Genomic DNA, 12,500 nt, shown 5'->3' with positions numbered 1-12,500 from the left:
ATTTTATCTAATAAAAAGCAGCGGCAAACAGGAATATCTTCAGCCTTGATTTAAAGAACTGAGTTGCAGCAGACTTACAGTTTTCTGGGAGTTTGTTCCAGATATGTGGTGCATAAAAACTGAAAGCTGCCTCTGCATGTTTAGTTTTGACTCTGGGGACAGAAAGCAGACCTGTCCCAGACGATCTGAGCAATCTGGGTGGTTCATAGTGTAGTAGTAAATCAGAAATGTATTTTGGCCCTAAAACATTCAGTGCTTTATAAACCAAGAACAGAGTTTTAAAATCAGTTCTTTGATGGACAGGAAGCCAGTGAAAAGACCTCAGAACTGGAGTGATGTGATCTGCTTCTTTTGGTCTTAATAACAACTTGAGCAGCAGCGCTCTGAATAAGCTGCAGCTGTTTGATAAAATTTTTAGAGAGACCTGTAAAGACACCGTTACAGTAGTGGAGTCGGACCAAAGATGAATGCAGGGACAAGGTTTTCCAAATTCTGCTGAGACATAAGACCTTTTATTCTTTTTTTTTCATAAATTTATTTCTGATTTCTCCCAATTTAGTGGCCAATCAATCCCTATTTTAGTTCAAAACACCCACCCTCGTAGTGCATGTGTTTGCCAACTGCATCTCTCCGGCCGGCAGTCTCGAAGGAGATGCCTCGCCACTTTAGTGACAAGGCGAATCCAGGCCGAACCACTGCTTTTAGACCTTTAATTCTTGATATATTCTTCAGGTGATAGTAGGCTGACTTTGTAATTATCCTAATGTGGATATATAAATTCAGGTCTGAGTCCATGACTACGCTAAGATTTCTGGCTTGGTTTTAGGTTTTTAACATTATCGATTGTAGCTGAGCACTGACTTTTAATCTTTCTTCCTTGGCTCCAAAGACAATTACTTGAGTTGTATTGTTGTTTAAGTGAAGAAAATTCTGAGACATCCAATTGTTGATTTGTTCAATGCACTTATTCAGCGCTTGTATGGAATTATAGTCCCCTGGTGATATGGTTATGTAAATGTGTGTGCCATCTCCATAACTATGGTAATATATTTTGTTGTTTTCCATAATCTGAACTAATGGGAGCATATACACTCACCGGCCACTTTATTAGGCACATCTGTCCAACTGCTCGTTAACGCAAATTTCTAATCAGCCAATCACATGGCAGCAACTCAATGCATTTAGGCATGTAGACATGGTCAAGACGATCTGCTGCAGTTCAAACCGAGCATCAGAATGGGGAAGAAAGGTGATTTAAGTGACTTTGAACGTGGCATGGTTGTTGGTGCCAGACGGGCTGGTCTGAGTATTTCAGAAACTGCTGATCTACTGGGATTTTCACGCACAACCATCTCTAGGGTTTACAGAGAATGGTCCGAAAAAGAGAAAATGTCCAATGAGCGGCAGTTCTGTGGGCGAAAATGCCTTGTTGATGCCAGAGGTCAGAGGAGAATGGCCAGACTGGTTCGAGCTGATAGAAAGGCAACAGTAACTCAAATAACCACTCATTACAACCGAGGTATGCAGAAGAGCATCTCTGAACGCACAACACGTCGAACCTTGAGGCAGATGGGCTACAGCAGCAGAAGACCACACCGGGTGCCACTCCTGTCAGCTAAAAACAGGAAACTGAGGCTACAATTCGCACAGGCTCACCAAAATTGGACAATAGAAGATTGGAAAAACGTTGCCTGGTCTGATGAGTCTCGATTTCTGCTGCGACATTCGGATGGTAGGGTCAGAATTTGGCGTCAACAACATGAAAGCATGGATCCATCCTGCCTTGTATCAACGGTTCAGGCTGGTGGTGGTGGTGTAATGGTGTGGGGGATATTTTCTTGGCACACTTTGGGCCCCTTAGTACCAATTGAGCATCGTGTCAACGCCATAGCCTACCTGAGTATTGTTGCTGACCATGTCCATCCCTTTATGACCACAGTGTTCCCATCTTCTGATGGCTACTTCCAGCAGGATAACGCGCCATGTCATAAAGCTCGAATCATCTCAGACTGGTTTCTTGAACATGACAATGAGTTCACTGTACTCAAATGGCCTCCACAGTCACCAGATCTCAATCCAATAGAGCACCTTTGGGATGTGGTAGACTGGGAGATTCGCATCATGGATGTGCAGCCGACAAATCTGCAGCAACTGCGTGATGCTATCATGTCAATATGGACCAAACTCTGAGGAATGTTTCCAGTACCTTGTTGAATCTATGCCACGAAGGATTAAGGCAGTTCTGAAGGCAAAAGGGGGTCCAACCCGGTACTAGCAAGGTGTACCTAATAAAGTGGCCAGTGAGTGTATATGTTAAAAAGAAGCGGCCTCAGAATGGAGTCTTGGGGAACTCCACAGGTCATTTTTGTATACTCAGATTTGTAATTACCTATAGACACAAAATAGTCCCTGTCCTGTAAGTAGGATTCAAACCAGTTTAGTGCTGTGCCAGAAAGTCCCACCCAGTTTACCAATTGGTCTAGTAATTGCATGTGCGCAGTTGATTGTGGTCGACGGTGTCAAATGCAGCACTGAGATCTAATACTACCAAGAATGAGATTCTGCCAGTGTGTGTCTTTTAGTGAATGTCATTAAAGACCTTAACAAGAGCAGTCTTGGTGCTGTGGTGTGGTCAAAATCCTGACTGGAAGACATCAAAATTGTTGTTTAGTGCCAAGAAGTGTTCAGCTGGTGGAAAACGGCTTGTTCAATGATTTTACTTAGAAACGATAGGTTTGCTATGGACTTAAAATTGTTGATTATTGAAGTATCTAGATTATTCTTTTTTTTACATTTTATTTTCAGTTTTATATTTAAGACACAAGCAAAGAAGATAAAACAAAATAAAAAATTAACAGACAAAAACAAAAACGACAAAAAGGAGAAAAAAAGCTGCCAGACATATATAGTTATATATTATAACTTGGTTCACAGCAGTTTTCAAGAAATTAGACAGGTATTACAAGAGTACAAATAAAAGGTAAAGAGTAACAGGTTGCATCACTACAGACTGTAATTAAAAATTATTTTTCTTTGAGATAGTCAATGAATGGACCCTATATGCTCAAGAATCTATTGGGTGCTTTAGATTTGTGGAAGCATATTCTCTCCATCTCTATGATTATGATCATTTAATTGAGCCATTTCTGAAAGCAGGGGGGTGTAGGTGATTTCCAATCTGTTGGGATCATATTTTGGCAGCTACCATGCCAACCATTAATTCAGATTGTTCCTCCGGTGTATAGCTTAAAGCAGTCTCTGAGCATCCAAAGAGTGCCAGTTCTGGATCAGGAGGAATGTCCCTTTCATAGACTCTGCAGAACCACTGGAACATTTCACACCAAAATGTGTGTAAATGAGGACAGAGCCAGAAAAGATGTTTGAGAGAACCTTCTTCAACTTCGCATCTATCACACAGAGGAATGGGTTGGTAAATGTTGTGTAGTTTGGTCTTTGAATAATGGAGTCTATGGATGACTTTGAATTGGATCAGTTTACATCTGCATTGATCGAGCAAGTTTGGATTCTAGTCAAACCTTCATTCCAAATGTCGTCAGGCACTTCAAGATTCAGCTCAGTGGACCAGGCTTCCTTCAGATGGTTAGCAGATACAGAGGGGATAAACAGACACACAAAGTGAGATATCAGATGTTTGGAGTCCGGAGGAAGCTGCAGGAGGTCATAAAATGGGCAACTCTCTGGCCTGTTTTCAAAATTTGGAATTTTATCTTTGACATAATGCCTAATTTGGAGATAACGAAAGAAGAGGGAGTTAGGAATGTTAAATTTTGTTATCAACTGATTAAATAACGCAAACTTTTTATCGATGTACACTAGGGGTGCAACGGTCCAGTTAGCCCACGGTTCGGTTCGTACCTCGATTTTTGGGTCACGGTTTCGGTTTGGTTCGGTTTCGAATTACATTGTTGGTGAAATAAGTTCGGGAGGGAATAACGTAGCGCGGATCGAGCGTATGCATTAGCTGACGAAAGCCCACATCTCCAACCACCGAAAAGGGCTGCATGTCTTTAGCAATGAACACCCCCGTTGCACGGGTTATTTTTTTGTGTTTCTCTGAGTTGGCGCTATAGGTTTGTTGGAAAGCATCTCTCCGATAGACGGTTGTTTTGTTCACTGGTGCGGTTACCTGTGCGTCTGTCCTGCTTCCAGAGAGCGAGACATCTGGGTGGTGACGGCGGAGATGCCGGCTCATATTGGAAGTGTTTCCACTTGCGTAGTACGGGACATGGGTCAAGCAATGCTTGCACACAGTGTTATTTCTGTCCACTGTTTTGTCTCCTTTATCGTTGTATTCAACAGCAAACCCGAAATGTCCCCAGATTTGTATGAAGACGGTGCTTCTTCAAACTTTTCTCTCTCTACTCCTCCACTCGCCATGACTTTTTTTTCCTGCTTCTGCGAGCTACCGCCGTCTTTTCAACTCGACTGTCGGCTCCAGTTTATTACAAGGGGGCTGGGGGGTGGGGCTAACAGTGATTGGATATTTACTCGTGGGGCGGGGTTTTCTGCAGCAGGCTGCACACAGGCACACAGTGAAAAATCCATTCTCCGGCAGTAAGAAACACCTGTCAACTATTCACGCACATTTTAACTGCAAAACCGAAAACCGACAGTCCATAAGGGCGGATTGAACCGTACAGGGTGGACCGTACGGTTCGGTTTTAAACCGAAAACCGTTGCAAGCCTAATGTACACATAAATCTCAAAGGGTCGCAATACCCCTGTCCCTCCAGACAGCAAATGCCACATCCGTCTGAGATGGCAAAAAGAAATGGTTATTACTTATAGGAGTGTATATTGAGACATTAGGCAGTTTGTTAACACTTCTGATCTGATTCAGAATCCTAAGAGAGTTTCTTAAAATAAAATGATTATCAATCAATTTATCAGGGGATTCTGTCTTGGAAAAAAGTAGAGTACAAATGGAAGAGTTTTTATTGCTGTAGTTTCAATGCTTAGCCACAGAGGGAGTGGTCTGCATTCTGAGATGTGTTATCTGGGAATCACCATTGCCAGTAAATCAAAGCCCTTGCATTGGCTGACCAATAATAGTTCCTAAATACAGGAAGGCCTAAGCCTCCCTCATTTATTGGCTTTTGCAGATGTGCTTTTGCTATGTGATGAGCTTTATATCCCCAAACAAATGGAAAGATAATGGAGTCCAGTTTCTTAAAAAATGATGGCATCAGGAAGACTGGCAGATTCTGAAATAAGTACAAAAATCTGGGGAGAGACACCATCTTAATTGCATTGCTATGCCTCACCATAGACAATGGCAGAATCCTCCACTGCTCTATGTTCAGTTTAAGCTTTTTGAGCATATCTGCATAATTGAGTTTAAATAAGAGTTTGGGATTTCATGGTATTATGAGCCCTAGTTATGTCACATGATCATACTTTAGTTTTAATGGCAGAGCATTAAGGAAATCTGAGTCTATACTGTCTGATAGTGGCATGAACTCACTCTTACCCCAATTAATTGTGTAACCAGAGAGTTTGCCAAATGATTTAACAAAATCTAACAAGGGAGGAACAGAGGCTTCTGGGTTGGTGAGGTATATTAATATATCATCAGCATAAAGGCTCACACGGCTTTCCAGGTTTCCTATCTTAATACCTCTAATACTGGAATGATTCCTAATCCTATTGCAAGGGGCTCAAGGGCTATGTCAAAAAGTAAGGGACATTGATGATCTCCCTGTCTGACCCCACGTTTTAAGTCAAAAGGCCCAAATCTGTCACTATTGGTGGGGATGGAGGATGATGGGCAGAGATACAGCATTTTGACCCATGTAATAAAGGATTCCCCAAACCCAAATCTTTGAAATGTTTCAAACATATAGGGCCACTCTATCTGATCATATGCCTTTTTGTCATCGAGGGACAAGATGGCCACTCCAGAGTCCCCGAGCTGGTTGGTATATACGTAAATTGTTCAGAAGCCTACATACATTGCAAAATGAGAATCTACCTGGGATAAACCCTGTTTGTTCAGGGTGTATAATTGACAAAATATGCCTCCCCAATCTGTTAGCTAGTATTTTTGTAACCGACTTTTGGTCAAAGTTGAGGAGAGCAATGGGTCTGTAACTTCCAGGTTCCGTTTCCTCCGTAACTTTTTTAAACAAAATACATCTATTTACCCCGTATACGGACGTAAGCAATTTGTTATTTTTAATGGAGTTGCTAACCATCTGGAGTAAAAGTGGGGCAACTATCTTGTGAAATGCCTTGTAAAATTCACAACCAAACCCATCTGAGCCTGACACTTTATCGGAAGGAAACGTTTTAATTGCCTCTATTAAATCGCTCTCTAAAAATTTTTGAATCTAATTCTAACTTAGCTGACTCATCCAGTTTTGGCAAATTAAGAGAGTCGAAGAAGCCAGCAAAGTCTGCCCTAGTGGCCTGAGACTTAGTGGTGTATAATTCTGAATAAAATTCTTTAAATTGGTTGTTTATTTCTCTATGGTTAATTAACAAATCACCTGTTTTGGATTTAATTTTGTGAATTGCCTGTGCCCGCTTTAATTGTCTGGCCAACAGCCTCTCCGTTTTGTCGCCCACCTTGAAATGTCTGTCTGAGCTTGAGTAAGAGTTTGCTAATGTTTCTACTGAGAATACAGTTCCGCTCATTTTAACTTCAAGATCTTATTATAATCTTATTGTAGAAGAGAGTTTCTGTAGGACTGTTCAAGAGTTGGGAGTATATTTTCAATCTCCACCAACCGATGGCCCTGTTCCTTTTTTTTTTTTTTTTTGAGGCTACTTTGAGGGTCTCCCAGAGTATGGAATCTGACACCTCCCCAGTATCATTAGTCTCAAGGAACCATGCTGCCATATACTTAATACACACTTGGTCTGTGAGCAACCATGGGTTAAAGCTCGAATAATAACTTTGTTTGGGCAAATCAGGCTTCAGTTTTCATGATACTGGACTATGATCTGATATTAATATGTTGTGATCCTTAGTATGATCAATCTTAGATACTCATTTTGCATCCACCAGAAAATAATTAATTCTCGTATATGACTTATGGATGTGAGAGAAAAACGAATAGTCTCTGTCAGTTGGGTGTTGTAGTCTCCAGATGTCAGCCATATTTCTTGATTTAATTAGGTTATTTAATGTTTGGACAGATGTAATGGCAGGTGGGATGCGGGAGGAGAGCCTATCAAGATATGGGTCAAAGTAACAGTTAAAATCGCCTCCCATTAACAGATTGGTGGTACTGAGATGGAAATAAATCAAACACTTTATGGAAAAAGTTTGGCTCATCAATATTTGGACCGTATATATTCAATAATGTGAATATATGAAATATATGAATATATGAAAGGGGGGTGATAGTGCAACAGGGTTGCTAGTGCGCAGCTGATGGAGTGAGATGTGCTTTTGGGAACTCTTTTCCATTTGTCTTTTATTTGCTTAAACCTGCTGTCTTTCTGTCAAGTTTGCTCTCAAAATCTATCACAGCTTGTTTGCCCATCATTGTGTGACCTGGACTTAGATAAAAAGCTTGAAAATGCCGAAAAAAAGCTAAAAACGAACACTCACCAAGCAGCATGGCTGACGCAGGGGGATCTGATGATAATGGCGGCTGCTCCCCACCAACAGGTGCAATGTTGAAAGAGATGTCGGATGCCATTCTGAAAACCATTAACGACCGGTCTGACCAATTCAAAACAAAATTCATATCTCTTCAATCCTCGCACAATATTCTAGCAGTCCGAATAGATTCCATGGACGAGACAGCGTCAGATTATGAGTCCCGGCTGTGGAGGAAGCCATCCGCAAGCTATAAGTGGAAAACACTCGTCAACGAGCCAAAACTAACGACCTAGAAGGCCGCTCTCACCACAAGAATATTAAAATTGTGGGCATTCCAGGAGGAGAAGAGAAGGGAAAACCGACAGTTTATAAGCACCCTTATCCCCAAACTGCTGGGTGAGACACAATTTAAAAAAACACTTTTCATTGACCGTGCACACCGCATCCAACAGCCAAAGCCCGCCGAGGGAGCCAGGCCTTGTACACTCATTGCCAGGGTCCACCATTACCAAGAGATGGATATGATTATACAGCCTGGCCGACAACAAACCCTGGAATACAACGGGCAGTGAATTTCCATCTACCCGGACTACACAGTGGAAGTGATGGAGCAGCAACACGGATTCCGTGATGTCATGCAAACCTTGCGGAAGCTGGAGGTAAAATACAGCCTGTGTTTCCCAGCCAAACTACATACGATGAGTAGCCAAGGGTCTTCATTTCCTCTGGAGAAGCAACGAGATTTGTGGATGGGACCATGAGATGCAACGCTGGAAATTAATACTCAGGATGGGTCCGCTGGACAGTGGAGATATTTGTTGAGAGCATTAAGTTACACTTCCAATATAACAGAAGATTTTATATTTACTATATTATTTGAAACAGCGGAGGGCTTGCTACAATTTGTTATATTTGTTTATAGGCTGGTTAGTTAGCGGGTTGTTAGAGGCACTTCTACAAGCCATACGCCCAGTCAGTGTGATGGTGTGGGGATGCTTTGTTGCCTCAGGGTCAGAAGACTTACCATCATTGAAGGAACCATGAATTCTGCTCTCTTCCAGAAAATTCTGAAAGAGAATGGCTGGTCATCAATCCATGATCTGAAGTTGAGGCATAATTGGGTTATGCAGTGGGACAATGATCAAGAAGACAAGAGTAAGTCCACCACAGAATGGCTCAAAAGAAACCAAATTAAGGTTTTGGAGTGGCCTAATCAAAGTCCTGGCTTGAACCCCATTGAGATGCTGTGGCAGCACCTTAAAGGAAAAGTTCACGCTCGAAAACTTTCCATGTCGCTGAATTACAGCAATTCTGCTGAGAAGAGTGAGCCAAAATTCTTCCACAGCTATACGAAAGATTGATCTCTAATTATAGGAAGCATTTGGTTATTAAGTTATTAACTTCAGCGGGGCAATAACTTTTTCACATGGGTGATGTGTGTTGGATAACTTTTTTCCTTCAGTAAATGAAATGGTCATTTAAAAACTGTATTTTGTGTTTACTCGCGTTGTCCTTGTTTTATATTACATTTTGTATGAATATCTGGAACCATTCAGTATGACAAATATACAAAAATATAGGAAATCAGGAGGGGGGCAAATACTTTTTCACGGCACTATATAGTTATGCACACACAGATGTATGCATTCAGTATACAAAATGCCCACCTACAAAAACACATGCAGAAAGCATCCTATCCCAAAATATTTATTCATGGGAAAAAAATCATGTCATAGCTAATATTTTGTAAAACATCAGGGTTAAGATAAAGCTTCCACTGACCATGTGATTCAGTTTTTATTAATTTTCAAAACTGGTTGAACTGTCCTAATTTTACCAATATCTTTTTTTACTACATCTATTTTTATTGTGAATGGGTTGTGTTCTTATGCAAGGTAAAGTTATCAGGGATTAAGTGTGGCATCATTATGAAGTTCACTATCCCATAAGCACCCATTTAAGAAATGAAAATCTATACGTTAGCCTCTCTTGAATATTGACTTTTTCTCCTCTCCTTACAGATATCGTTCTCAGAGTATAGCAGGAGAGAAGGCAGTAGACAGTACTTTCTACCTGCTGTTGGACCTGATGACATTCTTTGATGCGTACCATGCAGGTCACATTGACAGAGCCTATGATGTGAGTATCAGTCTTGAAACAATATAATAGGGCGTCCAGGTGGTGTGGCGGTCTATTCCGTTGACTACCAACACGGGGATCGCCAGTTCGAATCCCCGTGTTACCTCCGGCTTGGTCGGACAACCGTACAGACACAAATGGCCTTGTCTGCAAGTGGGAAGCCAGATGTGGGTATGTGTCCTGGTCGCTGCACTAGCGCCTCCTCTGGTTGGTCGGGGCACCTGTTCGGGGGGGAGGGGGAACTGGGGGAATAGCGCGATCCTCCCACGCGCTACGTCCCCCTGGTGAGACTCCTCACTGTCAGGTGAAAAGAAGCAGCTGGTGATTCCACATGTATCGTAGGAGGCATGTGGTACTCTCTAGCCCTCCCCAGACTGGCAGAGGGGGTGGAGCAGCGACCGGGACAGCTTGGAAGAGTGGGGTAATTGGCCGGATATAATTGGGGAGAGAAAGGGGGGGAATCCCCCCAAAAAATAAATAATAATATAGTATTATTGTACATGACGTTATAGAGCCAAGATTTATTCCACAAGCTTCCTGTTCAGTGAAAATAATATATTGATTTAAGTGCCAATGACTCAATTCACTCAACAGACAGTTGTGAAACAGTATCTGTTATTGTGGTCTGACACAGTGCAGCATGAAACTTAAAAGGAAACTGATATTTTTAACTGAAGGTCTATTTTCCTATTGTTAGTTAAACTGAGCAATAGATCAGATAGATAGATTGATTTCGTATTGAGGAAGCTTGTGTCAGCCGACTACTGTGCATCAGTCTTCAGTGTAAACCTTTGGGGGCAATAGAGCTTACCAAATAATGTCCATGAAAAGTGCTCTTCTTTGGCACTTACAAGCTCAGAATATGTTGATAATTGTCTGTAAGCACTTCATAATAAAATTATCATCCCAGTACAGTCAGTCAGTGCAGTGATGGACTTTTTTGCATTTTCTTTTTTGCAGTTCTCTCCAACTCTCACACTTCCACTATTGTCTTCCTGCACCAGTTCACTCCTTGTGAGATTACAGAGGGAGAGTTCTGCCCTGGGTTAAAAAAGGATTGATATCTATATACTTCTGTGATTGATACCATGGCTCAGGTTATTTCAGCTCCTGTCAAAACATGAGCCTTTTACTGCCAAAAGGAGCTCTGATTCCCTCTAAGTGGATGTTATTTGGCAAGTACATTTGCCCCAAAGGCTTACATTGCAGCTTGACGCACAGGATTGAGCTGATGCTAACTTGCTCAATAGTCAAATCAATTTATAAAATTGTTACTCAGCACTCTGTTTGGCTCCCAACAATATGAAAATAGGGCTTACTTAGGTTAAAAAAGACAAGTTTTCCTGTAACTGTTCACTAAGCTTCTTCCATTTTGTTAGAAGTGTGTGCTAGTCCCTCATAGGGCGCATATATTTTAGTTAAAATGTTGCAGTTTATTCATTTGGAACTCCTTTTAAAATGCCTATCTTTCTGTCTGTCTCTCTCCCTCTTCATCCCCCTTCATCTGGATGTGTCCACCTAGGTGATGGAGCATTTAAAGCTTGTTCCTCTCAGTCAGGAGAGTGTGGAGGAGAGAGTAGCTGCCTTCAGAAATTTCAGTGACGAGGTGAAATTATTATTCTAACATACTGGAGACAGAAATATATCAAACATGCATCTCTGAAGAGTTAATGGAGAAATATTCATTAGAACATGTGCTGTTTGGATTTTAACCAAACTTATTTCCACAAGCAGCAATAATGACGTTTCAAGCCCCATTGCCGTAACCCATAATATAACCATTTCATGCCATATATGGTGTGTCCATAGCACTGAACCCTCTCATGGTAGTGTTCCTACCTTAGCATGAAATGGCTTGAATTGTTCATAAGGAAGTTTATATTAACCTTTATTGATTCTAATTATTTTGTGTACATGCCATATGTAGCATTTCAAATATAAAGGGACATTCTATGGCAAATACAGCCTAAGTTATCAATACAGTATATGTGACTAAAGCTCTATGACGTCAATGCATGTTAGAATTTACAGTGCCGGGAAAACATAATTGTCCCTTTAGTTACTCAGTGTACCACTTCACCAAATTTAGTTGATGATTGGATTCAACTAGAACAGACAGACCCAGGCTTAATTACTACCAGCCCTGTTGAATCTAAACATGACTTACTATATAGAACCTTACCATCAATGTAAAGTAGTCTACAAGGTCTCAACAAGCAGCACACTATGCCACAATCAAAAGAAATACCAGAAGAGATGAGAAAAAAAGTTGTTTATATATATCAGTTTGGAAAGGGTTACAAAGACATTTTTTAGGCTCTAGGACTCCAGCCAACCACAGTGAGAGCCAATATCTCCAAATGGAGAAAACTTGGAACAGTGGTGAATCTTCCCATGAATGGCCGGCCTACAGAATTCCTCCTAGGGCTCAGTGATGACTCATTCAGGAAGTCACAGAAAAACCCAGGACAACATCTAAAGAACTGCAGGCCTCTCTAGCTTCAACTAAGGTCATTGATCGTGATTTTACAATAAAGAAGACACTGGGCAAAAATGGATTCATGGGAAAGTTGCAAGGTGCAAACCACTGCTAACAAAGAGAAGCATTAGTGATCGTCCCACATTTGCAAAAAAGCACATTGATGACCCCAAAGCCTTTTGGGATAATGCTCTGTGGAAGGACGAGTCAAGAGTGGAACTTTTTGGAAGACATTGGGCCTGCTACAGCGCATCCGGAAAGTATTCACACCCCTTCACTTTCCCCACATTTTGTTATGTTACAGCCTTA

The 12,500-nt window shown here is 41.3% G+C and overlaps 1 protein-coding gene across 2 annotated transcripts in view; it reads left to right on the top strand.

Moving 5' to 3' along the window:
• nup93 (nucleoporin 93) overlaps positions 1-12,500 on the top strand; it is a 133,536-nt gene that overhangs the window by 108,376 nt on the left and 12,660 nt on the right. The window contains exons 19-20 of one of the 2 annotated variants that reach the window (XM_056281889.1): positions 9,595-9,712; positions 11,235-11,318. In XM_056281889.1, coding sequence (XP_056137864.1) covers positions 9,595-9,712; positions 11,235-11,318 — 202 coding nt within the window. The remainder of the gene's footprint in view (positions 1-9,594; positions 9,713-11,234; positions 11,319-12,500) is intronic. The other variant, XM_056281890.1, reaches the window with a different exon arrangement.

The sequence above is a fragment of the Lampris incognitus genome, chromosome 6 (assembly GCF_029633865.1).
Source record: "Lampris incognitus isolate fLamInc1 chromosome 6, fLamInc1.hap2, whole genome shotgun sequence".
NCBI lineage: Eukaryota > Metazoa > Chordata > Actinopteri > Lampriformes > Lampridae > Lampris > Lampris incognitus.
The sequence above is the reverse complement of the archived record's forward strand: the minus strand, read 5'-3'. Positions and strand labels throughout refer to the sequence as shown.